This window comes from Mustela nivalis (assembly GCF_964662115.1).
Source record: "Mustela nivalis genome assembly, chromosome: 15".
In the NCBI taxonomy this organism is placed as follows: Eukaryota; Metazoa; Chordata; class Mammalia; order Carnivora; family Mustelidae; genus Mustela; species Mustela nivalis.
Genome location: NC_139034.1, coordinates 16,262,729 through 16,290,160, shown reverse-complemented (window position 1 = coordinate 16,290,160; position 27,432 = coordinate 16,262,729). Strand labels below are relative to the sequence as shown.

At 41.1% G+C, this 27,432-nt stretch overlaps 1 protein-coding gene across 6 annotated transcripts in view; it reads right to left on the bottom strand.

Annotated features, from left to right (window-relative positions):
- Nucleotides 1–27,432, bottom strand: part of B3GLCT (beta 3-glucosyltransferase) — a 118,214-nt gene that overhangs the window by 70,716 nt on the left and 20,066 nt on the right. For all 6 annotated transcript variants that reach the window (XR_014303530.1, XR_014303531.1, XR_014303532.1 and 3 more), the window contains exons 3-6: nucleotides 23,579–23,618; nucleotides 18,122–18,231; nucleotides 2,816–2,892; nucleotides 2,012–2,123 (exon numbers count right to left, since the gene is read on the bottom strand). Coding sequence is in view for 3 of the 6 variants with exons in the window: in XM_082701486.1 (XP_082557612.1) it covers nucleotides 2,012–2,123; nucleotides 2,816–2,892; nucleotides 18,122–18,231; nucleotides 23,579–23,618 (339 nt within the window). In the remaining 3 variants the exon portion in view is untranslated. The remainder of the gene's footprint in view (nucleotides 1–2,011; nucleotides 2,124–2,815; nucleotides 2,893–18,121; nucleotides 18,232–23,578; nucleotides 23,619–27,432) is intronic.

Below are 27,432 nucleotides of genomic sequence, written 5' to 3'. Positions count from 1 at the left end.
CAGAAAGATACTGAAGGAAAAAACATCAGAATAAAAAAAACTACTGATGCTCTAACATACTACATAATTACTACTTTAATATAGTTTATTAGTAACACTATCAAAGCCAGTTTTGCTTTTTTCTAAAATTCCAAATGGTAGGGGAAAAAAGCACACTGGTTTGAGCTAACTTGAACATTACATAATTTTTATTTCCTAATGCTAGTTTCAAAAGAAATAAAGCATCCTAGATTTTTTTAAAAGGCTGAGTTCAGGAAAGAGGGGGAAAACCTCTCATTTTACCTCTATTCTGTACTTGCTTTTCATGAACTTGCTTTGAACTTTTAAATTTATCATTCCAATTTTCATTAAAAAGCACAGTGAGTCACCATCTTCTGCAAAGAATTAGAGCCACGGATAATGGAAAAATAATCTCCAGGTGAAATGAACACTAGGAGGAGATTAAAACTCCTACATTCTAAAAAGGATTTGGGAGTTTTTTTCAAGTCAAAAGGAAACTTAACAGCCTAACAGATGTTTTACACAAAACATGGCCAAAGTACATAGATGCTGGTTAGCATCATCTGAAAAGACGGGATAAGACACATTTATAATTCTTCTCTCCTTTGACGGATTTTTCTTTTCAACCTAACAACCTTCTCATTCAATTATATCTGTATCTTTCCAGAAAGCAAAGGCATAAAGAGAAATCATAATGGACCCTTGCAGTTTTTAAAGAACACTGAAACCCGTGGCTTTGTTAAGGTAACAGACTTTCCATTGTTTGAGAATGATCACTGTTGCCCAACATTATTCCTACATCAGTAAATGAAGCAGGCACCCAGGAGCCACCTTTCCTTCTCCACGTTTTCATTAAATATGATTTAGTTCTGGAGTGGGACCAGAATAGGGGTGGGACAGGTGTCTAGTGGTACCTGAAAGCCCCCAATTTTCCTTATTCTAAGTTTAAAGGATTCCATATGGTGATTTGGGTATAACCTGGGCTTCTCCAAGAGAAATGAATAGGCTAATTACTCTCAACTTATCTCTAGGGCATTCTCCTGAGACAGGATGTAGCCCAGCAGGAAAGCTGACATTGCAGAGTTAACCCGTCAATCACAGATACTCATTGACCACGTATTAAGTGTTCAACACTCTGCTCAGTGCTAGGGACTTAGAAATAAACATGATCCAATTGCTACATCATATCTGCCCAAAATAAAATCTAAAAATATGAAAGATAAGGATACAGAAAGTAGCAGTGGACTTTTTTTTTTTTTTTAGCATTAGACTTCTAACATGAGAAGCACCCCTTCTTATCTCCAGACCTTCTCAGATTTTGTTCCTTCTGCTTAAAATACTCTCTCCTATTAACTCTTACTCATCCTACAGGACTCAGATTAAAGGTCGCCTCCTGTCCTGACTCTTGGAGATTAGGTTTGATGCCCTGCTCTGGGCTTCTGATATTTCCCTTACTGTAAGACCTCTCACTTTTCATTGCTTTCCAAATGTTCTGTTTTCTCCTGCCATTCTTTATCATCCATGTCTTCAAGATCCTCGTCTGTCTGTCCTAGCCCCTGCTATCACAGTCCTTGATGCACAGCTGGCAACCAAGAAATACTACTTATCTAAAATAATATGTGGTCATTGCTGACAAAGAGAAATAAGCAATTTAAACTTATTTCTTAACCCAGAGTTATAGCTTTTTAACTCTCTGAAACTGTAACACATATAAATAGATTTTGTCATTTAAAAATGGTTCACTGAAAGTTCTATCCCTCCAAAAGCTACAAAAACTTCAGAAAGAATTATTTGAACATTACTTCTAACTATTCAACTATTATTTCATTCCTTTTAATTTTAAATTAAGTGTTCTTATTAGTTTGGAAAACCTCTCAATTAAAATTAAATCTTCTTTTAAGCATTTCCCCCAGTTAGATAAATTCAGTAATAACAGACTCTGAAAATTTACAAGCATAGGAGGAACTAAGATTCAGAAACAAGATACACCTATGGTTAAATTTGTATTCACCTTTGATGGGTCGTATCTTCTGAGTGTTTCTAAGAGTTCTGGAATTTGTATTCTTGTCTCCTCTTCACAGAAGAAAATCCATGATGAATTTCTGCTATATGTTACAGAAAAGCTGACAAAGAGAAACAGGTTATAGTAAACACTTCTATAAAATGAGTTTATAATAAGGTTTAAAACTAATAAGCAAGAAATGGATGAAAGACATATAAAATGGCTAGAAATCTAGATTTTTCCCCTACATTTTTCTTCAATGTATAATTTTAGCTTATGGGAAAGCCAGATACTAATGGTTTATAAGACAGCTAGAGTTCTTAAAGTTACTGCTCTCTGTAACACCACCAGTCCAGAAGGTAGATAATTTCCAAAGATAAGTATCAAATATATTGATATTTTAGCTTTTAAGAAAGCAACATATGGGACGCCTGCGTGGCTCAGTTAGTTAAGCAGCTACCTTCGGCTCAGGTCATGATCCCAGCGTCCTGGGATCGAGTCCCACATCGGGCTCCTTGCTCAGCAGGGAGCCTGCTTCTCCCTCTGCCTCTGTCTGCCATTCTGTCTGCCTGTGCTCGCTCTCTCCCTCTCTCTCTGATAAATAAATAAAATCTTTAAAAAAAATATTTAAGAAAGCAACATATTTAAAAACAGAAGCCATTCATGATTAAAAGAATCAAGAAATTTAGGTAATATAGTAGTCATAAGAAATAGAGTTCAAATTTACTTTTCTTATTGACTCTTAAAAAAGTAGGGAGCATAGGAGTGGTCAGGTAGAAATGTCAAAATCTACACATTTCAAATTAAACATACTGTGGTAACAATGGAAGTATGGTCCATGCACCTTCCTGCTTAGACAGCTGATGAAGAAGAAGGACTCTGGGGAGATCCTAAAGAAACATTATTAAAGAGGAGAAATAAATAAAAACACAATATGATCCAATTCAAAAAAAAAAAAAGACTCAATTTTTAAATGCAGGTATTTTCAGAAACCTGACATTTTACTCTCCTACGTACTGTCCTTTTTCTTCTCCTCAGGAGTTACTAGAAATGAGAGATATTGGCTGAATCCACATAACCTCTTTATCACCTACGCATAGAAGAGTGCTGAGGACTCCAAGAAGGGTCCTCAGTGATCCAAGGAACTGACCTGAAATTTGCAGATTTGCAAAGGTGACCAGAAGGGGAGAGCACAGAAGCAGTCAGGGATAACACAAAGGCATAGAAATAGCTTTCACTATACATCCACGGGTAGCAGAAGGAAAATAAAACATGTCAGCTAAACAAGAGGATGTGTATGATATCCAATTTATCTCCTGTAAAAAAAAAATTTTTGAGTGCCCTTAAAAAACTAAAACACAATAACAATGAAGAGTTTGGGGTCTAAATACTAGAACTGTAACCCTTAGGTACTCAGACAAGGACAGTAATAACAGACTCTGAAAATTTACAAGCATAGGAGGAACTAAGATACAGAAACAAGATACACCTATGGTTAAATAAATATCAATACATATACACAGCGAAAGAGAGAGATTAATACATTTAAGGCTATGAATGTTAGCTTTGAAGTAAAGCACTATTCCATATATTTCACGTTATTACAAGCCCTAGGTCAGATATATAATAATATGCTTGAATACCACCCTCTCAACAAACTTTAGTATATTCTGTGTTTTATTTGCTTCCTTGGTAACTGTTGCAGACAAAACACATTAAGAATAAGTGTGTCAATATTCAAACTATTACTAAACTAATGTAGATTCCACACCTGCCTTTAAGTTCATATAAGTTCACTATTTCAGGAGAATGGTTTTCAGTGTAAATCTTTGGAACTCACTATCAAATAACGTCTCATTTCTTTATTTTATGTAGTATTTATTTTAACTTTCATGTACAAATATGAAAGGCAAGGACAGTAATCAAAGGTCAAATCAGATGAGCAATATGACATGTCAGAGAAAAAAACAGATGGAAGGCTGAATTAACAGTTAGTTACTCAGTATACTCAATGTAATTCTGGGCTTTCCCACTGTTGATTATGAATTATGCAGTAATATCCATTGACTTTTAAGAAATGGCTATATACATATGCTATATATATACATAGATACATGTATATTCATGAGGAATTATATAAGAATAAAAATCATGTGTGAAGAAAACTAGTAATATTAATAGTTGAATAAAACTTTCAGATAATTATGGTATGCTAATATGGCTAGCTAGAAAAGAAAGAGCAATTACTTTAAAAGGTTTTGTAAGAAAATAGGTAGGGGTTTCTGGGTGGCTCAGTCTGTTGAGTGTCTGACTCTTGGATCTCAGCTCAGGTCTTAATCTCAGGGTTGTGAGTTCAGGCCCTATAATGGGGTCCATGCTGGGTGCTAGGCATGGAGACTACTTAAAAAAAAAAAAAAAAAGAAAAAAGAAAAAAAGACCTATTGTGTAGCAATCAAAAGTGTAATAATGAAGACTTTGAAACCATGGAACTGTCTTTATGTTAAATGGAAAAACAGACAGAATTCCAAATATGTAAAACAAATTCATATATGAATAGAGACTGGAAAGGAACCAGGAAAATGAAAATATTTGTGTCAAGATGACCAAAGTATTACAACTATGTTTTAAAAATCCCTTAATGTAGTTAAAACATAGTTTAGTTTTAAAAGTTTCTTGAGGAAAAATGAATACATTTCAGAATTCTTCTTATGTACTAGTCCTGTCCTCCTGGTTGCGGGAAGTATATAAAGGATATCAACAGTTATCACAGGAAGGCTGTGAGGGCAGCATCCTGGCAAGGATACAGACAGGCCTACAAATAATCTGTCATGACAATAAAAGCAAAAAAGCAAAGTCTTAGCACAAAGGAGTGAAATTCTAGTCTAAAATAAACTCTATGGATTACTAGTAAATTATAATCGTCCCTATCCCCATTCCTTTTTGTTTACTAAATCATATGCCTGGGTGTCATATCTGCTTCAGTCAGTGAACATAAAACTGGCAATCAAGTTTTCTGTACCTACTTATCTCCAAATAAAAACATTTCAAAAACTAGTGGGCTGTATTGATACCTGCCTCCAAAGGTGTGTGAATACCTTGGTCCCCAAAATATGCCCACCTTGACTTTCAGAAACCTGATCTTAATTCTTGATTAACCCAAGGTCCTTTCAATTATAAATAAATTTTCATTCATTAATCCTCAAAAAGGCCCAAGAGCTTTTATTCTTGTTTTATGTATATGCTATATATGTGTGTGAATTGATGCACATGTGTACATATGTATACTCTGTGTGAACACACAGGCACACATGCTCCTATGTATCAGCACCTCTAAGATATGATAACTTAAAGGGTCACAATAAAATTGTCTATCAAGGGACGCCTGGGTGGCTCAGTTGGTTAAGCAGCTGCCTTCGGCTCAGGTCATGATCCCAGCGTCCTGGGATCGAGTCCCACATCGGGCTCCTTGCTCCGCAGGGAGCCTGCTTCTCCCTCTGACTCTGCCTTCCACTCTGTCTGCCTGTGCTTGCTCTCGCTCGCTCTCTCTCGCTCTCTCTCTGACAAATAAATAAATAAAATCTTTTAAAAAAAAATTGTCTATCAAATGATCTTATCTCAGTTTTTACTACTCAGAATTGTAATAATTAATGCTCTTTCTACTTGTGTATTATAACACCACCATGAGATGTAGACTTCCTTTCAGCTGCCATAACCAGCTTATAGCACTTTTACATGCAATGCAATTTTTTTAATATGTAATTGGATGAATGACTGAGAGAATTTTCAAATGAAATATGAAAGGGAAAGAAAATAAGAAAATGTTGTATCAACAGTGCCATTTGGAATAAAAGCTATAGTAAAGTAACCCATGCGTATAGAACTGTCTATTGTCCATCTAAATGATGCCTATTCATGCGACAATACTACCATCTCAAACTTAAAAAGTAAGGCTTTCTCAATAATGAGATAATGCCATAACAGAGGCAAGCATAAGCGGGCTAAAAATAAAAAGGGGCCTACTGTGGGCAAATTACAGAAAAAGGAAAGAAAATGAACAAGTTGAACAATAACAGTTGACTTTTATGTCAACTCTATTTATTTCATTGAACCAGTCTATCTTCACTTCCGTCATCAGCATCTACTGGTCCCCTAACAAGCACTTTGAGGTCAGAAAGCCTACTGGACATGCAGTCAGTACTTCCTTTGAACATATATCAAGCATACGTTCACACTTAAAGCCCCTAACAATTCTGAACAATCACCTTCAAAATTAACACTCTAATTGGCTCCCTGGTTCTGACACAAATCCATCACCCGTATTTGGCCAAGGGGTTTGATTCCACAGCTGAGCATTCTAACGACGCTCTCTGCATGCGAATGGAGAGAGCCTATCATTATAATTTTTAAATTTTATTTATTTATTTGGCAGACAGAGATCACAAGTAGGCAGAGAGGCAGGCAGAGAGGAAGGGGGAAGCAGGCTCCCTGCTGAGCAGAGAGCCTGATGCAGGGCTGGATCCTAAGACCCTGAGGTCATGACCTGAGCTGAAGGCAAAGGCTTAACCCACTGAGCCACCCAGGTGCCCCGAGAGCCTATCATTATTGATATGGAAGTAAAATCATGAAAGTTTTATATCTAGAAATATTAATAGTACAAATGAAAGAGTCAACAGTTGAACATGGATGGCAACAGACTAATATTTTAATACCAAAAATAACTTTAATTATTAGGCAAATTTGGTTTTGGATCACTTGACTCTGTACCTCTGTCTGGAAAGAATTCAACTAATTTAACTTCATGCTGCTGCCTTTTTCTTCTTGACGGACTGTTTCCCAATATTTGTAACTTGCCCATTACCTTACTTCAAAGCGTAGTGGTACAGGAGTTAATGGTCTAATTCAGTCTCACCATTCAGACCAAGTACTAAATTTGAAAGCAAAAGCCAAGACATTTGTTCAGGATGAGGCAGTGGCTTTGAAAGACTGAATCCTGTTTTAAGAAAGTTTCCAGTTCAACTGCATTTCCAAATTCCAACTGTTATATATGTCTTAGCCATTGAAGTGAGCTTTTAGACCAAAACATGAATTATGATGGAAATTATCATGTTTATTGTTATAACTTCTCCCATAAGAAGGAGGTATATCTTATAAGGATGATGATAAAGATGTCTGATATGCTGTTTGGAACACATATCAGACAGATTTACTAGTCTTTAAAAATTCAGTATTCATTTATGAACCAGATTTCATGTGATGCTGTAATAACATATATTCCAAGAACCTGGGCCTCTATTTAAAATATATATAGATATATATTTATATTTTCCAAATACTTGTCTTACCCCTATCTTCTCCTAATAAAAGAAAGCTATTACCTCATTATTTATAAAATTTATTTTTATTAACTATTTACTTTGAAATGCATTACTAAGTACATTTTTATAGCTCATATAAATCTGCTATAACTAATCATTCATTTATTCATGAAAGGCAGCACAGCTCATTGTTTAAGAATCTGATTTCTGGAGCCAAAGTTCTTGCATCAGAATCCTCACTCTAGGGGCACCTGGGCGGCTCAGTCAGTTAAGTATCCAGCTCTTGATTTCGCCTCAGGTCATGATCTCAGATCCTGAGATCAAGCCCTATGTCAGGCTTGGTACTCAGCGTGGAGTCTGCTTGTCCCTCTCCCTTTGTGCCTCCCCTTGATCCTCCCCCAACCAACAATAAATAAAATCTAAAAAAAAAAAAAAAGGCAGCTGTGATACTGCCCCAGTTTCCAGCTCTCTGTCTCTGCTCCAGACCCTGGCTCCATAGATCAGATGCCTCACTAGTTTCTGCAACCACACCTTTCTCCACATAAGCTCACCAGCTGGCTCGCAAACGGCTCCCTTTCTTTGTATTCACCCCTTTCCCTAATAACCAGCAAGACTCACGATGACTACTTCCATCAGGCGTCCCCACAGTTGCCCCAGGCAGGAGTCTGGCAAAGTCTACTATTTTCTAAAAAATATTTTATTTATCTATTTGAGAGGGAGAGAGAGATCACAAGTAGGCAGAGAGGCAGGCAGAGAGAGAGGGGGAAGCAGGCTCCCTGCTGAGCAGAGAGCCCGATGCGGGGCTCAATCCCAGGACCCTGAAATCATGACCTGAGCCAAAGGCAGAGGCTTAACCCACTGAGCCACCCAGGCACCCTAGCAAAGTCTACTATTTGTTCAAGGCTCAGTTCAAATGCCATCACAAAGCCTTCACTGACCTTCCAGGCAGGGCTGAGTGCTTCCTTGCCTGTGTCCTTAGAGAGTGATGTTGCTGTGGCTTCATGCAGCAACGTGTAGTGTGCTATCAGAATGAGCTTGGTGGAGGGGGACACCACCACTCAGCTGGAAGGGGCCAGCCTGCTGGGTGGGCATCCCCCACCACTGGCACCTCGTCCCCAAGGAGCACTTAATGTCCTCTGTACACCTGCATGTGCTGGTCCCCAATGTCACCTCTAGCCACTGGGTACAGGTGTAACTACCAAACGAAGGAGCTCTAAAGCGATGGCTTCCGCGGGCCTCCAGCTCCAGGCACAGTCCTGTGTGGCAAAATCTTGACTGTCCACACTGCAACATAAGCTGCACCCCGACCCTGGAGAGATCCAATGTCTGTCTGATGTTCTTACTGGGCCAAGCCCCAGCTTCTTCCAGACTCATCCGGGATAGAGTTCTCCAGAACAGAGAAGGGGTTCAAATGCTAGGCAGCTAAAAAGAACAAATGCTCTCAGCATGGCCTTCTCTATAGTAGGATGAACTCGTCATCACAGAGTTACCACCTCTGAAACAACGTGGATCTTAATGTCCTATTCTCTCCTGGGGCATCTTGCCCAGGTCCTTGCTTAACGTAAATACTCAATAAAGACTTATTAAGTGAATGGATGGATGAATAAATTCTTACTCAACAACAATAAATGTAATATAATGTAAATATGTAATGTGTATATATACGCATACATATGTAATACGTAAAATGTAAATGTGATGTAGTAAGTCCCCAGTTTAATAAACAACTAATGTGATACTCAACACCCATCAGTTACTATGAAAAAAATGAATCGAATCTTCAGTAAGCATCTAACTGCTCTCACCTAAAAAGAGAACTGTAGTGATATCCAGACACACACAGTCAAAGCTAACCTTTCAGTGAAGTGCCTCATGCTGTCTCCTTGACAATAAAAAAAATTTTCTAAAAACAGGAAACAAAAAACCATCTTTTTTTTTTCTTTCTCCAGCTTCTTCACACTGAAAGGTTTCTGTTCTGGCTTATCTTATGGAAATAAAGTTGTTGTTGTTTTTTTAAACTAATGAACCAAAGTCTGTAGACTAACTCTCCTCTAGCAAATAGTGATTTACAAAACTTTCTGTGAACAGGGAAAAAATTATCATTTATCTGTTAAGGTTGAGATTCTTTCAGGTTTTAAATAAAGTTCATGCCACAAAAGAAGACAATAAAATTTTAAGTGTCTGTTCTTTTCAAAAGCTATTTAGTTAAGGGGGTAGGGGGTAGTTTCTGAGCAGGTAGTTTGGCTCCATTTGGCCCAAAGCAGAAAATGTAATCCAACGACTGCCAATTGCAATGCATACAGCTACAACGTCCCCCGACCTGTCCCCCCAAAACTCTTCTAAAAATATCCCACCTCTGAACTTGCTTTTCTGTATTTGCAGGTTGCCTTAAAAACAGAACCATAGGGTGTGGTGAATAAACAATGAATTTTGGAACACTGAAAATAAATAAATAAATAAATAAATAAATAAATAAATAAATAAATAAAAATTAAAAAAAAAAAAAAACAGAACCATAATTTCTCTGTGCTTCTGCCCACATTTGTCTTGGGTCCTGCCTCCACTGCGAACTCAGGCCTCCCCTCCCCCCTGCTCTCACTACTACAGGGGCTGATTTCCTCACTCAAAGTGGTTCCCCAATCAAGCGTGACCCTTGCCCTGTACTCTTGTTGAAGCTCACACTTTAGAGTCTTCAACAATTTTTGTTTTACTAGAACCGACTAAAAAAACCACTAGGATGCTTTTATATTCTTTCCTTTATTGTCTCCGACTTAATCCTATCTGAAATTCCTTTGGAGAACAATACTGGTTTCCATACCTTTAGGCAAGTATTAAGACCTAAGATGTCTGAAGTTATAGTACAGATGATCATAGTCTCAGTTCCCCTTGATTACTGGATCCCAGGTCCCATGAGGGAGAAGACGACATTCAGAGGATCGCCTCTCCATCAACAATACAAGAACAAGATACTCCGACAGTGTCATTACCAGAATCCAAGCTCTTTGCTCCCACTCCAGGTAACAAAAAATACATATATGTGCATTTCACACAATGTGCATTTTCACACAAATGTCCATTCAAGAAGGAATTTCCTTAGGTTCGAGAAACAGAAGTCAAATCATAACTGATGCACATATAGTATGCACATAGTACGTGTCTCAAAGAACACACACTCAAGTGCCTGATTAATTAAGAGATGTGGCACAAACTCGCCTTGTGGGTTTCTGCCAGCCTCACCTGCAAGCGGCCTTTTGTTTGTGCACCTCTTTAAATAGCTAATCTTTGTAACTTCACGCTACTCCTCCATCTGTAATGTGGGCAGAAAAAAACCCGAGGGGGAAAAAATAGCACTTCCTCAAAATCTGAATTCTCGTATCCACAGATATGCATTTAGGAACCCTGTGCTCACCAACCACATCCCCCAGCTCACTTTCCTTTCCATCCATTCCAGTCTAAAAAGACCAGTACATGTGTACTGTGAACACATCCTTACCCATCATCCAAACCGTTCCCAAAATCCCAGTTTCCACCTGGCATCCTAACAGTAAGCTTTCTTGACAATTTGCCTTTGTCTTCCAGTTTCAGTTTCTAAGTTCTCAGCTAATAGCCCTCCAGCTCATTTTTCTTGTCTTTCTTACCTGATTTGACATGCCTTTTTTCCTTACCCTCTCAGGCTTCACATGCACAATGGACACGACATTAATAAACGTATGCTTCTTACATACTGTCCTACTTCCTCACTGGTTTCAAATAGGCACCACTGTTCTTTTTTTTTTTTTTTAATTTATTTGTCAGAGAGAGAGTGAGCACAGGCAGACAGAGTGGCAGTCAGAGTCGGAGGGAGAAGCAGGCTCCCTGCGGAGCAAGAAGCCCGATGTGGGACTCGATCCCAGGACGCTGGGATCATGACCTGAGCCAAAGGCAGCTGCTTAACCAACTGAGCCACCCAGGCGTCCCAGGCACCACTGTTCTAACAGTCCCTCTGTATTGCCTGAAGATGTCTTTTCACATTTATAAGTACCTAATACAATCACAGATGACCAACTAATATTTCTTGGATAAATTTTTGAAGATGCTTATCTTGACGTCTAGCATCTACCTAATGATATAGTCATTTCTATTATGAAGCAGTTACCTCCTACTCATAAGGAAGTCAAAGAGCTTGAGGATCTTTCTAACCTGTCACTCCCCAGCAATCAAGAACGGTACTCTGCACATAGAAGAGCACTTGGTAAAGTCTGCTAGCTGACTGATTGGAAGAAACATCCAATTGTAAACCACAGAGTCATTATAAGCTGTCTTATAAGCTTCAAAACTGGAGATGGACAGAACAACTCAAAATGACCCAAAGTATTTTAGAAATAAGGGAGTTTCACCACTCTAGCAACAACTCCCAGTATAGTACTAAGTTTCAGACGGAAAGTTAGTTTAGGCTCCTGTTTTTATATTCTCATTTAAAATGATGAAAAATGTTTGTGTTCTTAATAAGACCACATTTTAGCACTTTGAGGCAAAACAGGCCTAGGTAACAACTTGCCAAAGAAAAGAGAACAGCTAGAAGCAGATGCATAATCACAGAAACCATTAAATTTTTGCACCTTAATTTTTGGCAGATTTTGTAGTCAAGTGCAACCTGACAAGGGTAATGAATAAACAAACAGCAGTTCTAGACATCTGGCAGTGTGGGAGGAATAGATATTTTGGGCTATCAGATAAATATTCAAAGATAAAACTACTGTTGATTCCACCCTTAGCAAGAAAATTTTGTGAATGCTCATGGTGGGCAAATCTATGGGGAAAACCCAGATTGCAACCTGAACACTTCCTGATTCAGGTCCCCAGTGACATGAGAGCCCCAGGCATCCTGTTCAACTGAGGTACAGCACACATCTGCCAAACCATAGGGTTGACCCATCCTCGAAGAAGAGAGCATGCTCCCCACCACAGAGCTAGGAATGCCCTGACAACTTCTGCCTTAGATTCTCCTGTGGCTGATGAATGAGGTGTCAATTCTTTCTCAAAAATACATCAATTTCTTAAAACGAGTTCTAGTTAAATTTTTAAGTAGGGAGTCATACCTACCTCTTAAAGGGACTTTGGCCCACCTACATGTTTTGTGGATCTCAACAATTAATTCTCTGAAGTTAACCTCATTGCTCTATTTTCATGTAGTTCTAGGTCAGGGTATCCCAATACTGCCACCAGGAATTGTCCGCAAACACTGTGTTAGCTGTCAACTATCTCTGGATCTTTAAAATTCGACTTTAAATTCTTTAAAATTCAACCTTTAAAATTCAATAAATCACATGTATACCATTAAAACAAAACAAAAAAAACACCCCTATAAAGAGAAAAAAATGAACCAGTATCCAGTATAGTTGCAGACTCTAAAATGTCCCTGGCCATTTCAACTACTAAAAGGCAGGATCTTGTGAACAAATTAAATCTAAGCATTAAAGTTTTGTCATAACTACCTCAGTATTCACAGTTGGCTTCCATCCTAGGAAAGAATTTCAGAATAAGAAAAGTAGACTATCTTATAATTAAAGGGAAGTTTCCTTATTGCTTTAGTCTAGACTCCATTTATTATCACAGAAATTAAATGCTGGAGAAGAAGGGTTTGCTTAATGATGTTGCTTAATTACGTGTCTTTAAACGTAAAACCAATATTGCCACCTAGTGGCAATCTGAGACAGCTACTCAACACGCGGAACGTGCAAAGTGTACATGGAAAGGACAATAAAAATTAAGGATAAGCAAACTGAAAACAGAAGCATAAAATAAAGTGCTAGGAAAGGTAAATACGGAAGTTAAATGGAACTGCTTTCTAAGCTTTAAAAGCTGAGAAAAATCTATCAGTGAAAAATGCAGTTTCTACTATTGTCCACATGCAGCAGAACATGAGGAGCTGTGGGGGATACAAAGAGAAGTATAGAGCAGGGCTCGCCTCCCTTTGGAGTCTGAGGGTAGGACAGATGCCCTGGAGGAGCAAGGCCACTGCAGGGGAGCCTGTGGGAGACACCAGAGGAGCATCCCAGAAAGTGCTGTCCACCCTGCCGTCTGTTGTGGCGGACCTAGGCCGTCAAAGTAAGAATAACAAACATTCAGTCCTTTAAAGGGAGGGAACCCCATCACAGGCTACAACACGGATGAACCTTGAGGACGGTACATCCAGTAAAATAAGCCTGTTCAAAAAAAAAGACAGATACTCTATGAGCCCACTTACGAGGGGTACATAGAGCCGTCGGATTCATAGAGACAACGTCCAAGGGTTCTCAAGCGCGGAGGGAAGGGAAATGTAGAGTTGCGTCATGGGTCTGCATCCAGTTTCTGTGGAGAAGACAAAAAGCTCCGGAAACTGGTTATGCAGTGTGAATGTGCTTTACGGTATTTACACTTAAAAATGGTTGAGGGCAGATTTTACATGCTTTGCTTTTTTCTTTTTTAACCATCATTAAGAAAAGTAACAATAACAAGAGCACCAGTAACAGCAAAGTGCTCCGAGTGGAGACACCTCCCGAAGTAAGTGCATGGGCAGGAGTCCCCACAGCAAGACGACCCAGTGGCATGGCCAGTTTTGAGACCCTGTCTTACAAGTTCGACTGGGATAACAAGACAGCAGCGATCACTGTTCGAGAGGCTATTCCTTCAGCGTCCCTGACATCCGACCGTGCTCCTTCTGTGTGTCTCACGCACTCCTCCTACATCCCCAGAGGGCTGCTCATGCTCTGCCCAGTCCCCAAACCCTGGTTTTCCCCCACAGTCCCACTTCCCCCCGGAAGAAGCACCTTCAAGCTTTCTGCCACTGCCTACATATGTTCCTGATTCCAAATCCCACCTTCTGGTCAAACTGTCCTCCTGAGTTTCAAGCAAACAAACATCCAGCCTCAAGCATGTGACACCTCCACCTCAGATGTCATGGGCAGAAACCTGCAGTCCTCTCAGAGCCTGCAAACCCACGAATCCCAGCCTCTGCCTCAGATGGCGGCCCCACTCCACCCCACCTCAGCCCGACCTGGACTCTGGTCCTAACTTCTCCACTTTTCACCCCAACTGCCCCCATTCTGGCCTCACATCCCCTACCACAACCTCCCCGCCAGCTCCACCCCTCTCCCCTGGCCCCGTGCCTCTCACACTGCCTGTGGTGAAGCATCAGCAGAGGTCAGCACCCACACTTTCAGCAGCATCACCCTGGACCATTCCCAGTGACCTGAGATGAGGCTCTTTACCCCGGGCTCATTATCTGTTTAGCTGCCCTCCTCACAGCCACTGGAGTGATGGTTTTAAAATACAGAGCTGACACAAGGAGGCCCTAATGGCTCTCCCCAGCCAGTCATTTTCAACAGGCAGTGCTTGTAGTAACAGGACTGTGGGTTCCTCCTGCATGTACTGCCAGGGGCCAGAGATGCTAAATGTCTTGGATCTCAAAGAAATAGTTCTCAAATGCCCAGAGCATCCCCTGAGAGGCCCTGAGAAAGGCCTGGACCCTTAAGAAGACCTACAGCTCATCTGCAGTCAGTCCCTACCTAACCTTCTGGGCTGTAGCACCTACACCGCCCCACATCCTGGGCAACACACTCATGCTTCTACCCTGGCTGCCTTCCCCCGGTTGTCTACAGAGAAGCCTCCCTGCTCCCACCCTCCTCTTTAACCTCTCTAGTGCCTGATATTTTATTTATTTTTATTGTACTGTGGCAAGAACAACTTAACATGAGCTCTGTCCTTGCAACAAGGCAAAAACTTTCTAATGTACAACAGAGTACAATGCTGGAGTGCCAATCCCAGAGCTCAGTCATCTTACTTAATTGAAACTCCTTGCATATACCACTCCTCATTTCCCCTCCCCTGGTTACTACCGCCCTGGCCTTTGATTCTATGAATCTGACTATTTTTAGATATCTCATGTACATGAAATCATGCAGTATTTGTCTTTCTACACTTTAGCCTTGCTTTAAAATTGTCCATGTATGGGCCTGTCTCCTCTCCTGGACTGTGGGCTCTTCAAGCACAAGGACTACGTTTTGCTGATGCCTGCATGGCCAGTGCTTTGCTCTGTAAATACTGAATGAATGAGTGAATGAATGGGAGGTTCATAGATAAATTCTTCTATTGACTAGGGGAGTCCTTGGTGTATAAACAATGTCCTGACTTTAGCAGTGATGTCCATTTGTCTCTTCTTCCTTTTAGTGATTATAATCACCTTCCTCCTTCCAGAGATTAGAACTCCTTGCATTTTGACTGGATCCAAAGGCCACCCAACTAAAGATTACCTTTCGCAACCTACATGTGCCCACATGACAGTGGGATGTAGGGAGAAATGAAAGAAAAGACATATACCACTTCAGGGACCAAACCTTAAAAGGAAAGTGGTTGTCCTGCATACACAAGAATGCCAATGTTGTGGTAGTTCCAACCATGCCAATGAGGACAAGACACTCTAGCCGATGGTAAAGTAACAAAACAGAAGGATTCTGGCACAGAGCTGCCAATCTCCGGCCACACACCCATGGGACTATTTGTGAGTGGAAGTAAACCCCCACCTTCCTTAACTCATTTGCTATGTTGTCTGCGTTAATGTAGCCAAGTGAATTTTCTTCTTCTTCTCCATACTGTCTCTCGAAGATTCACTCATTCAAGAGATCCTATTTTCCTAGAAGCAACTCATACTCAATCTTTTTATACAACTCTTTTCTCCACATTCTGTTGTTTCACTGGAAGAAGTAAAATAGCTATTTTATGAGAGAGGTATGAGAGGGGTCCACCATTATCAATTTAAGAATTAACCACAAAATTTTAAATAGAGAAAATAATTTACCTAAACCAAATTTTCATTTTAATTTGTTCAATTTCCTCTTGATTCAATTCCACTGCCATAGGCTGAATACCCATTCTGTTTAAGGTGCTCAGGAGGAAGAAAAAGCAGAACAAGCTGGATTAAATGGGGAAGATACGTAATCTAAAAGACACGATTCCCTCTGTGAGAGGGAAGGTATTTCTGAGAACAAGGACACATGATTACATAAAGATACACAAGCTCTTAACTCATATGAGTAAGTGATGCGTAAGTCTGTCCTGGTGTCATTACTGATTATGCAATCCAAGGCAACTGCCAAGGCCTAATTGAACTAAATTCCATTAATGTCTGCCTGAACCCAACTGAGGGATTATTCAGGCTACACATTCCCCATCCTCTCTGCCTTGGCCTTCATTTGGCCATTCCACTAGTGCTTTAGGAGAGCAAATGGAACAAAGCCATCCAGTCAAGGTTGCTTCATGTCTGTCTCTCTGACGAAATCAGATAAGGTTTAGTAGAAGGAAATATCCAAAGTTGGGTTTCCAAACAAAGAAGTATTTTTTTTTTATTCTTTCAATGACTTTAATATCAGAAAAATATTATAATGTCTCTATTCTTTTTTTTTTAATTTTCAGCATAACAGTATTCCTTGTTTTTGCACCACACCCAGTGCTCCATGCAATCCGTGCCCTAATACCCACCACCTGGTTCCCCCAACCTCCCACCCCCCTGCCGCTTCAAACCCCTCAGATTGTTTTTCAGAGTCCATAGTCTCTCATGGTTCACCTCCCCTTCCAATTTACCCCAACTCCCTTCACCTCTCTAACTCCCCATGTCCTCCATGCTATTTGTTATGCTCCGCAAATAAGTGAAACCATATGATAATTGACTCTCTCCGCTTGACTTATTTCACTCAGCATAACCAAACAAAGAAGTATTTTAAACTCATCACCGGCGTCTATCTCCAATTACCAAAAAACAATCTGTCTCTAGCATGCTAGTCTTTCCTTTCCCTTGAGAAGCTGTGACGCTCCAAGGAGGGGAGGCAAGGACCTGTCCTTATAAGGATGCTAGGAGGTTGGATGAATTTTATAGGTAAAGCATTTAAAGGTTAAGCACAACTAAACCTTATGCTCAGCACTATCTCAGCCTTGAATACCATTAAGGCTAATTTGTCCATGGCTATTTACAATCCTTTATTTCCCAGTACCCACCAACAGAAAGAAAGCAATCCATCAGAGACACACATCTCCTGTCAAAGAGTTCTTGCCAACAGAGCTGCGGGATGGCCTTCATCTATAGACAAGCATGTGTGTCTTGAAGGCCACAGCAAGGCAGTGTAGTGAGCAGGGTTGGCAAAATGTTTTTTGCTCCGCTAAAGAAAGCATCTCTATAGCAAGACAAGAAGGTAGATCTTCCTTTACCCAAACCTCCAGCATTATTCATAGCAGCTTTAGATTCAGTTCATGCCTATTTTAAACATTATTAAAATATGTACCTGCATGTGTCGATCTTTCTCTCCATAATCCTTCTTGGATATTGCATTACAAATCAACCCAAAAGTTCAATTAATGATATCCAATTAAAAAACAGATTAAGAGACTCATGGAGGAAACACTAAGGTTAATGAAAATGTTATTTCAACATGAAAATTGCCTAAGAACCTGGTACTAAAATTTTGAATATTAATTATCCCTGCTATTTTAAGCCCTGCTTTTATAATGTTATTCCTTCCACTTCTTTTTATCACACTTTATGACAAAACCACAATAGTCCTACACAATTATGCAAGTCTCTTAAATTTAAAAAAATAAGAACTTAGAAAGTGAGACTTTGAGCATCCGGAATTAATAAGAACATTTTAAACAAGTTGATATTAAATAAACAAAACAAGTCAGAAGAGTTACTCCTATCTAAATGAAATGGATTCTCTACATATGGAGTACTCTGGAAAAAATGAAAGCAACAACAAACAAGTAACTAGCAGACATCCCAGCCATCACTACATACCTGTGTAAGATTTGCCGCTTGTTTTAAGATGCTTTTTTTTAACTGTTCTGCTCTCTTTGCATGAAAAGAATTACTTTGACTCTGGATTACAAATACAATTCCTTTTAAATCTAGAACCAAAAAAAAAAAGATTTCAGGTATTTATTTTTCAACAACTGAAATAAACTTAAAAGCAAGTTTAAAAAAGAAAAGCTGCAAGGCAAGCCTTCGGGCCATAAAAAAATCCATTTAAATGTAATCATAGCGACAAAAATCTCTTTTTGAACTGATCTCTGAAACATCCTTCCTAGAAGTTAGCAAATAAGCTCACTGTACTCCATCAAATCTGCAGTAACAAATGTGCACCTGCTCCTGCGTCTGTCGAAAGCACAACTGGTAAATGTGAGAAAGTAGGAAAACGTCGACAACACTAGCCTCCCCGGTAGCTGAAAATCTTGCTTGCCACTAGCCTTCTAATGAGTCACACATAACCCTACCTTGCACCGTGGCTTGTTATGGGTTGAAGGGCATCCCTCAAACACCACAGGTTCAAGTCCAACCCTCCAGGACCTCCGAATGTGACCTTACTTGGAACCGAGTCTTTACAAAGAGGCACTCAAGTTAAAATGTGGTTGTTGGTGGGGGACCTAAGCCAGTATATTTGGTGTCCTTACACAAAGAGGAAATCTGGACGCAGATACACAGCGGGAAGATGATGTGAAGCCCCTGCGAGAAGACAGCCTTCTACAAGTCACAGAGAAAGGCCTCAGAAGAAACCAACCCTGCCCACACCTTGGGCTCAGACATCCCCCTTCAGAACTGTGAGATGCATTTCCATTTTTAAGACACACAATTTGTGGCATTTTGTTTCAGCAAACCTAGCAAACTAATAACACCACTTCAAAAATGTTTTGGATGGGTCTTTAAGGTGACAATCAACAGTGACGACTTCTGTCCCATCAGGTCACGAGAGCTTGCAAATAAATAACTCCATAATTTCTACTTACTCCACAGGGCTCCTGGCCAGAATTACATGTTATCTCCAGGAAAACAGCCACTATTCCACAGGAGCCTCACAAGAAGTGTGGCATACAAGCCAATCTACAACAACACTGGCAGTGTTTGCCAGCCCCCTAGACTCTCGCTTCAGGGTGGCCAGTTTTCTTGCAATGACGAGCACAGAGCAAACCCTTGAATGTTAGGCCCATCTGACCAGGGAAGACAATTGGAGGTCTTGCCAGCAAAGATGGTTGCTTGGTCCCACAACGGAGAAGCACATTAGGTTCTGAGTTTGCAATAAGGCAACGGATAGAAACAGCCCTAAGGTCACTGCCCTGTGCCCAGAAAGGGGCGTTGGCAAAAGGCAGACCTCACATAAACTGTAGCCTCCAGTCACCTTATAGCAATAAATATGGGGACCAACCCCCCCACCATGTGCCTTTCCTTTTAACACCTCGACTCAGAGACATAATTTGGTTTTAATTTTATCCCATATATTTTATTGTTTTCATGTTCAGTTCTATAGTTCCATTCATTTATTCAATCACTCAAATATTCATACAGCAAATAGCTCCACAGTGAGCCATCTAGATCCTTAAAATAACCCCAAATGCTCTTTGGTTAAAACTCAATAAAAAATTTAAAGGGAAATGTTCAACAAGCTATTGAATATGACCTAATTCTTTTCCTTTGGGGGTTTATATAAATATGAACATTCCACATACCTACCTCTATTTCAAATCAGCTTCTTGGCTTTATAAGTAGGACATACAGATAAGACTTGTACAAGTATCTCATGTTTCAACTGAAATGTAGTATTTGTTCTACTGTATTGAAACATTAATGTAAGTGATATATCAAAAGAGGAGTTATAAAGACTTACTTTTGTTAAAAATGAGATAAACTTCAGAGAAAAATTTTTGCAAAATTTTGCAAAAAAAAGCTGAAGATGCACATTCCCAACAACCCAGAAACTCCACTCCTACTAATCATCCTTGAGAAACTTGCATATGCATAAACAAGGATATAGAATAAGAGTGCTCACAGCAGGATTGTGTAAAAGGAAAAAATTTGAAGCAACTCCAATACCCACTAATAAGAATACTATGCAGAAATGAAAATGAACAGGTACTTGAGGCATCATCCCAGATGGACATTATAGGTGAATCCTACAGACTGAAAAACAAAAGCAAGCTTCAAAGGAATAACCATATAAATCAAAGGTTTGTGAAAAGATATGCACAAATATATATAAGATGGATATATCACATGTGATCAGAAAATATAAAAGATTACATGAGAACACCAAATCAAGTCCACATTATAAGGAATGTTTTATTTCTTAAACTAGATACATGGATGTTCATTGTATCACTCTTTGTGGCTTCCCCTATGTTCAAAATAATTCATAAGAGGATTTTTAAAAGAGCAAATCCATCTGTCAAAAGGTTAATACTGCAGTAATCAACTCCTGCCTTTTCTTCTACCAGATCAGCAAAATTCCCACTGCTCCCACAAAGACAACAGTCCTTTCACATGGGAAAGAGGGTTTGCAAGAAGAAAAAAGTGAATCCTTCTCCTTTGCTTGCACCTGAGTCACATGCTGTGGGTTGTGTTTGTTTTTTCTGCTACTAGGAAACCACCACCTTCCTTCTTCTCCTTGATCACACGTGCTCTGGGCACTCATCCAGCAAATGTGCCTAAGTCTGTACTGAGGGCAAGGTTCTGGCGTGCTGAGAGAGGGAAGCACAGTCCCAGCAATAGCGAGCCCGAGCCAAGGTAATAAGACAGCCATTACAGTACAGAGCCAAGTGGGGAACTACGGGAGCACGGGGTGGGGGAGGGGGGAGAGCAAGTGCAAGCAGACCTTCTGGAAAGGGGCATTTCCTGCCTTTCCTTTAAAATGCTGCAATTTTCTGCAGACCCAGGCAGAGAGGGTGGCAGATCAGAGGCGGAGAAGGAAGCAGGGTTATCACAGAGCCCACAGCCTGCCTTCTTTCTGCAGCATCAGGAGTTGGTGACCGGGGAGTCTGTTAGGTACTTGAGAGAAAAAGATGAAGGGAATAGTCAGCGATGAAGCTAAAGGAGGAGGCTACCTCAGCCAGATCAGACCATGAAGGATTTAAGTGCACACTAAGAGTGCATCTTTAGAGTAATAGCTTTCAAACAGGGGAAGGGCCATGGAGCCATCCAGGACCCCACAGAGTGGGGCCTCCACAGAAAGCAATGAGGATCCTATGTCCTGGGGATGCCACAGAAGAGGTGGGAGAAGCTTCTCAACAGAGAGGGCGGTGACGTCTGGGAGAGCATGTGGAATTAGGGCCCTGAAAACAGTAACAGCTGAGAATGGCTGAGAAATAGGGTGCAAATCGGGCAGTTACTGGTGATGAGGCGAAAGAGGAATAAAGGGGCCGTACACCGAGTGCCTGACGACAATGAAGGGTGCGATGGGCCACAAGAGGAAGATAAATCACTCAAGACCGGGAAAGGACCTGTGTGGGTCTGAGGCCAATGGTAAGCTGCAGAGCATTAAGGAAAGGTGATGGAACCAAGAAGGTCCCTAGAAAAGACCCCTGAAGGAGAAATAGTAATTCTTTGAAGGAAAAAGAAATCAAAGGTTCTCTATTTAGACTAATAGACTAAATAGACTAATAGAAATTAGTCTATTTCTCTGATAAGAAATTAGTCTACTAAGCACTAATCCCTCGGGGACAGAGGTAATGTAGAAACACAGACTCCATCCTGCCGCTGTCTCTCTGATGAGCAATCAGCGTGCAGCTCTTCTGATAAAAGCCGAACAGCAAGCGGACTCAGGAGTTTAGGCTGAGGGATAAATACGCACGCACACATGTGCATGAAGAGCCACTCCAGTTGTATTCCACTTGGTGAGAGTAACTGTCACCCATGCATCTCCTGACCAGGCAGTGAGCCGAAACAGGAAAAAGGCCACCTCACCCTGAGTGTGGAGAGACTCTGATTCTCCTGGGGGGCTGCTTTTGCAGTCCACCTCCCAACGCCCCCAAGCCTGCAGACTCAGGTTGACACTGTGGCAAATAAGGCCCCGAGGTCTTTTTGGATATGCCGATACCAAAGCACCTATCACTAGATTTGCCATTTGTAATCGCAGGAGTGCTGATTTACTTACCCAGGTAACTTCCCCTTGGTTCTTTCAAGCCCATATCCTAGACTAGTGACATTAGTTCATTTAACAACCATCTTCAGATTTTTCAGGGCACCTGGGTGGCTCAGTCAGTTAAGTGTCCCACTCTTGATTTTCGCTCAGGTCATGATCCCTCAGGGTCATGAGATCGAGCCCCACATCAGGCTCCGTACTGACATGAGCCTGCTTAAGATTCTCTCTCTCCCTTCCCCCCTACCCTCCCAACCCTAAAAATAAAAAATAATAATCATTTTCTATAAGGAGCCCCAGGAGCCTCATCAAATTTCATATAATAAATACAAAAACAAATGCCCAAACCCACAAGTGTTGGCAGCAGGAAGAACATCTCCACAAAGGGAGAAGTGGCTAGTCATCCAGGGTGTCATAACATATAGAAGAGAAAGCACTGAACTAACGAGGCTCCTTCAATATGCCAGTCTCAGAGCTGAAGGCATGCATGCCCGGGACCCCAGCACAGGCCACCCAGGGCTCCTCTCCTGCCTTCCAGACTCTGCAGAGCCCAGGCCTGTGAAAGAAAGGCCTAGAAAGGAAAGTGTGCCCTTTCTCTCCTGTCCAGAGTCTACCTCGGTCCCCACGGCCTACCCTGGGACCACCAACATCGACAAAGTTCACATAGATGTCGGTCTTATCTGTCCTCTTGTCACCATACTGGGACCTATTTCTCACAATACCAGAAAGCAGCAACGACAACTGTGATGTCATGGTCACATTTCTGAAGATGCTCACAATACACTGAAGTGGGGGACAAGTAAGGGTACATAGGGGCCGTGACGGGGGCAGGGGGTGTCTATAACAATGCAAGTAGCTGCTTCTGCACCAGCGTTCTCAGGACGGGTTTAGCGTGTGGTGGGTAAGCTGACCCGTGGGGAAAGCAGTGTCTGCAAGTCAGCAAGTGGAAAATCGGGCCCCAGGCAGAGGGGAGTCCTTCTCTTCCACTAAGTATGGGCCTCTGATGACAGAGACTCTGTCTTACTGTCCCCATCGCCCCCTCAGTGTTCACCTGGCCCAATCCTCCACCCTTACTGGAAACTCAGTAAACAAGGGTCAAGGGAATTCAATCTAACATAATGGCTGTTGTTCCCAGTACAAATCACATGTCACTCTGTTGATGCGAAAAGTGTTCTCCTCGGGTCTGCGTGAGGGTAGATGTGGGCCCAGACCCAAGACAGAACATTTGCACAGCAGTACTAACCTTATAAAGAAAATCAGGAAGAGAATTCATTTCACTGAAATATAATTTACAAGAAATATACCTGGGTACATACTCATAAGTTAAAAAAAAAAAAATCATTACTTACCTATGTCACTTGTCCTTGAGACACCACTTTTCTCCAAATTCTGTATTTTGGATAAAAGAGAAAAAGATAAATCTCCCCACATCACAAGGCTAGCAAAACACCAAAAAAATAAGCACGGTACACAGTAACATTTGGGGCAAGACGGCAAAGAGGATTGCTAAGGCTTAAGTGGTTCATAATGTTCTGGGGAGAGTTCATTTAAAAACCCCGCGAATCCCATAGCCTGGCCCACAAGACAGAAGCAGTCTCAACGCTGCCAGCGCGTGGTTCACGACGATGAGCCCCACTAACTACGGGATTTATCACCTTGTGGGCTCGGACATACCAGCATCTAGAACGTCACCACCACATTCTCTTCCACCCGAGGAGCAGCACTGGGGGCCTCAGCGGAACCCAAGAAGGCAATCAGCCAGCAGTTCGTGAGCACAGAAGGGGCCTTTCAGAGCTTTAGAGCTCTGGACACAGAAATCCAGACGTGTGCACAGAAACACCTGGTCCTAATCCTGATCCTGAGCCTAGGTGGATCGGGGGAGGGGCTCGTAAACAATTCCTCTGACAAAGAGCAAAGTGTCAGCAGCTACCTCTGCCATGTTCACAGTCTTCTCTGGCAGACAAGGAAGGAATTTTCTCTCTAATTGCCCTTTTCTGCTTTCAACTGCCATTCACTATAATTATAACAATTGGATAGTGGCAAATATCCTTCAATTTTCTTCACAGACTGCAAGGAGAAATGCACTGGTGAGCCTTTACCAACAAAACTGGGAACAGCTTAAAAGCCAAGATACAGCCAGAGAAAGAAGGAGTCTCGGAATGCCAAAGGGGCCGTGACAAAAGAGAGGGAGGGCGGAGACGGAAACACAGGACAGTGTCTATCTTCTGCTGCTTTTCCTGCAATTATCTTTGTCTCAAGAATAGAAATACCACTGAGTGGAGGAGAACCCCATGGTTGGGTACCACTTTGTTATGCCTCGGGACCAAGTGACACTTGACTTAGTCCTGATAAAACACGGACTTTTCGGAAAAGCCCACTAAAAAATACTGGAATGCTGCGCTGCTTCTCTAACTGTGCTAAACCAAAGCTGGGTCATCATTGTAAGTTAGCACATATGGAATCACTGCATCTCCCATGCTCTGAACGCCCCCGCCGGTCAGGAGCACAGCCTGCCCTCGGGGAAGCAGCGCTGGCCTCAGAACCAGAAATGCCGATCAGCATTCACCCCTAACCTGCTGCCCATCCCTTGATCAAGCTGCCCGCTCCTTTCAAGGCCACAGCTTTGGCCAGTAGATGAGGATGGTGGAAAATTTCCAAGTTTAGATTTACAAACAGCATTGGCGTGGGTAAAGAAAATACTGTGTATACACACAGTGGAATACTATTCAGCTTTAATAAGGAAGGACATTCTGGCACATGCTACGCCAAGGTACCTTGAGGACATGATGCCAAATGCAATCAGCCAGACACAAAAAGGCAAATGCTGTACAATTCCACTGACAGTGTTGTCTGATTCATAGAAATGGAAAGTAGAAGGGTGGTTACCAGGGACCAGGGACGGGGAACTGAGAGCTGTTTACTGGGGACATTTTTAGTTTTGTGAGATGGAAAGAGTCCTGGAGATTGTCTGCAGGAGAGTAGGAATATCCTTACTACTGCTGATCTGTACCCTTAGAACTGTTTACGATGGTAAATTTTATGTTATGTGTATTTTATCATAATTTTAAAAGAGAGAGAGAGAGAGATGATCCAACCCAACACTCCACTTTACAAATGAGAAAATGGAGGCTCAGAACAGGTAAAGGATTTGCCGGAAGTCCAACAGTCATTCTAGCCACAGAACCAGGATGAAAATCCAGGTCTTCTGAGTTCTTCCCCATGTTCCTTTTTTTCCACCCGTGGGATAATGCATGCCCTGTCTTCCAGAGGCATATTCTCCGGAAAACATGTACCAGAAGAAAGCACGCTTAAGAGTGAGCTCCAAGTGACACCCACAACAAAAATCACCTGTAGCCATAAGCTGAAATATTTAAAACAAAACAAAACCAAAACCAAAAAAAAACCCTGAACTCAGTGTTTCCTGACTACCTTAAGCTGGAAACCAACTGGACGTCCTACCACATCTCTTTGTGAAACCAAAGAAAATCAACCAAAATTACACATCTTTCCATTTGTTATTAAGCTTTGCGGTTCCAACTGGCTGAAAACAATAGCTCGGAAATGATTAACCATTTCGAATGGCTCGATTTGTAAACTGTAAAAATAAAACATCCCAGAACGACCGCATTAAATGAACTGAATGGAACCAAAATGGTCTTGAGCAATTTCCCCTTTGAGAAAGAAAATTAGACTAAATGAACGAATTGACAGGACATTTAAAATTCTGTCTCCAGCTTTCCTCGTGAAAAGGCTTAGCTCTTCCTAAGAAGAAACACGTGGTTCGTTTTATTATCTCTGCTGCCACATGTTTCTTACACTGACTATCAGTATCAGTCAAAATGAGCTCACTGTTAAAGTTTTGTAAGTCAACTGAATTGCTATTCAGATAGGAAAGCAGTTTCTTACTAATGTATCTACCCCACAGGCAGCTCCTACCCTGGCTGGGAAGAGACAAATCCAAGTCACCCTTTGGTGTAGGTTTTATTTGTGAAGACACGATAGATATGAACATGTGCAATCCACATGTGTACTGCCTCATTTACAAAGCCTTCATGAAAAGATAAAACATCCTCCAAAGAATCTCATAGGAAATCTTCTAAGAAGAGAAGTAAAATGGCATCTTGTACCCAGTTGCAAACAACTGCCATCCCCTAGATGTTGAATGAAGTGAATTGGTCAGAATGTGTTCATCAGTGGACTCAGCTAAAAGCTGGTCCTTTGTTTTAATTTTGTCCCTACCACTTACTAGTTCAGGCCTCAGTTTCTCATCTGTAAACAAGAAGAATAATTACAAGACCTACATTACAGGGTCATTGTGGGAACTTCATTAGGTAATACAACGTTGAGCATATCATCTGCCCAAAGAAAATGCTCACTAGTTGTTAACTATTAATCTTTATCATCATGAACATCTACTTCATATGAAGTCAACTAACACCATAAAAGAAATTTAATGGACAAAAGTGGTAAGGTCAATGGTTCCTGTTTTTATTTTGACTTAATGTTCCATCTGAAAGGCTGTATAAGGTATCTCTTGCTGTCATATCAGGTACACATTTAAATAGTGTCTGGACAGCAAAGGAAACAGTCAACAAAACAGAAAGGCAACCCATGGAATCGGAGAAGATACTAGCAAATGACTCTACAGAAAAAGGGTTGATGCCCAAGATCCATAAAGAACTTCTTAAACTCAACACCCAAAAAACAAAGAATCAAGTCAAAAAATGGGCAGAGGACATGAACAGACACTTCTCCAAAGAAGACATACAAATGGCTAACAGACACATGAAAAAAATTTTCATCATCATTAGCCATCAGGGAAATTCAAATCAAAACCACACTGAGATACCACCTTACACCAGTTAGAATGGCCAAAATTAACAAGACAAGAGACAACATCTGTTGGAGAGGATGTGGAGAAAGGGGAACCCTCTTACACTGTTGGTGGGAATGCAAGTTGGTGCAGCTACTTTGGAAAACAGCGTGGAGTTTCCTCAAAACATTAAAAATAGAGCTACCCTATGACCATGCAACTGCACTATGGGGTACTTATCCCAAAGATACAGACATAGTGAAAAGAAGGGCCATGTGCACCCCAATGTTCATAGCAGTAATGTCCACAAATAGCCAAACTGTAGAAAGAGCCGAGATGCCCTTCAACAGACGAAAGGGTGAAGAAGATGTGGTCCAGGGTGCCTGGGTG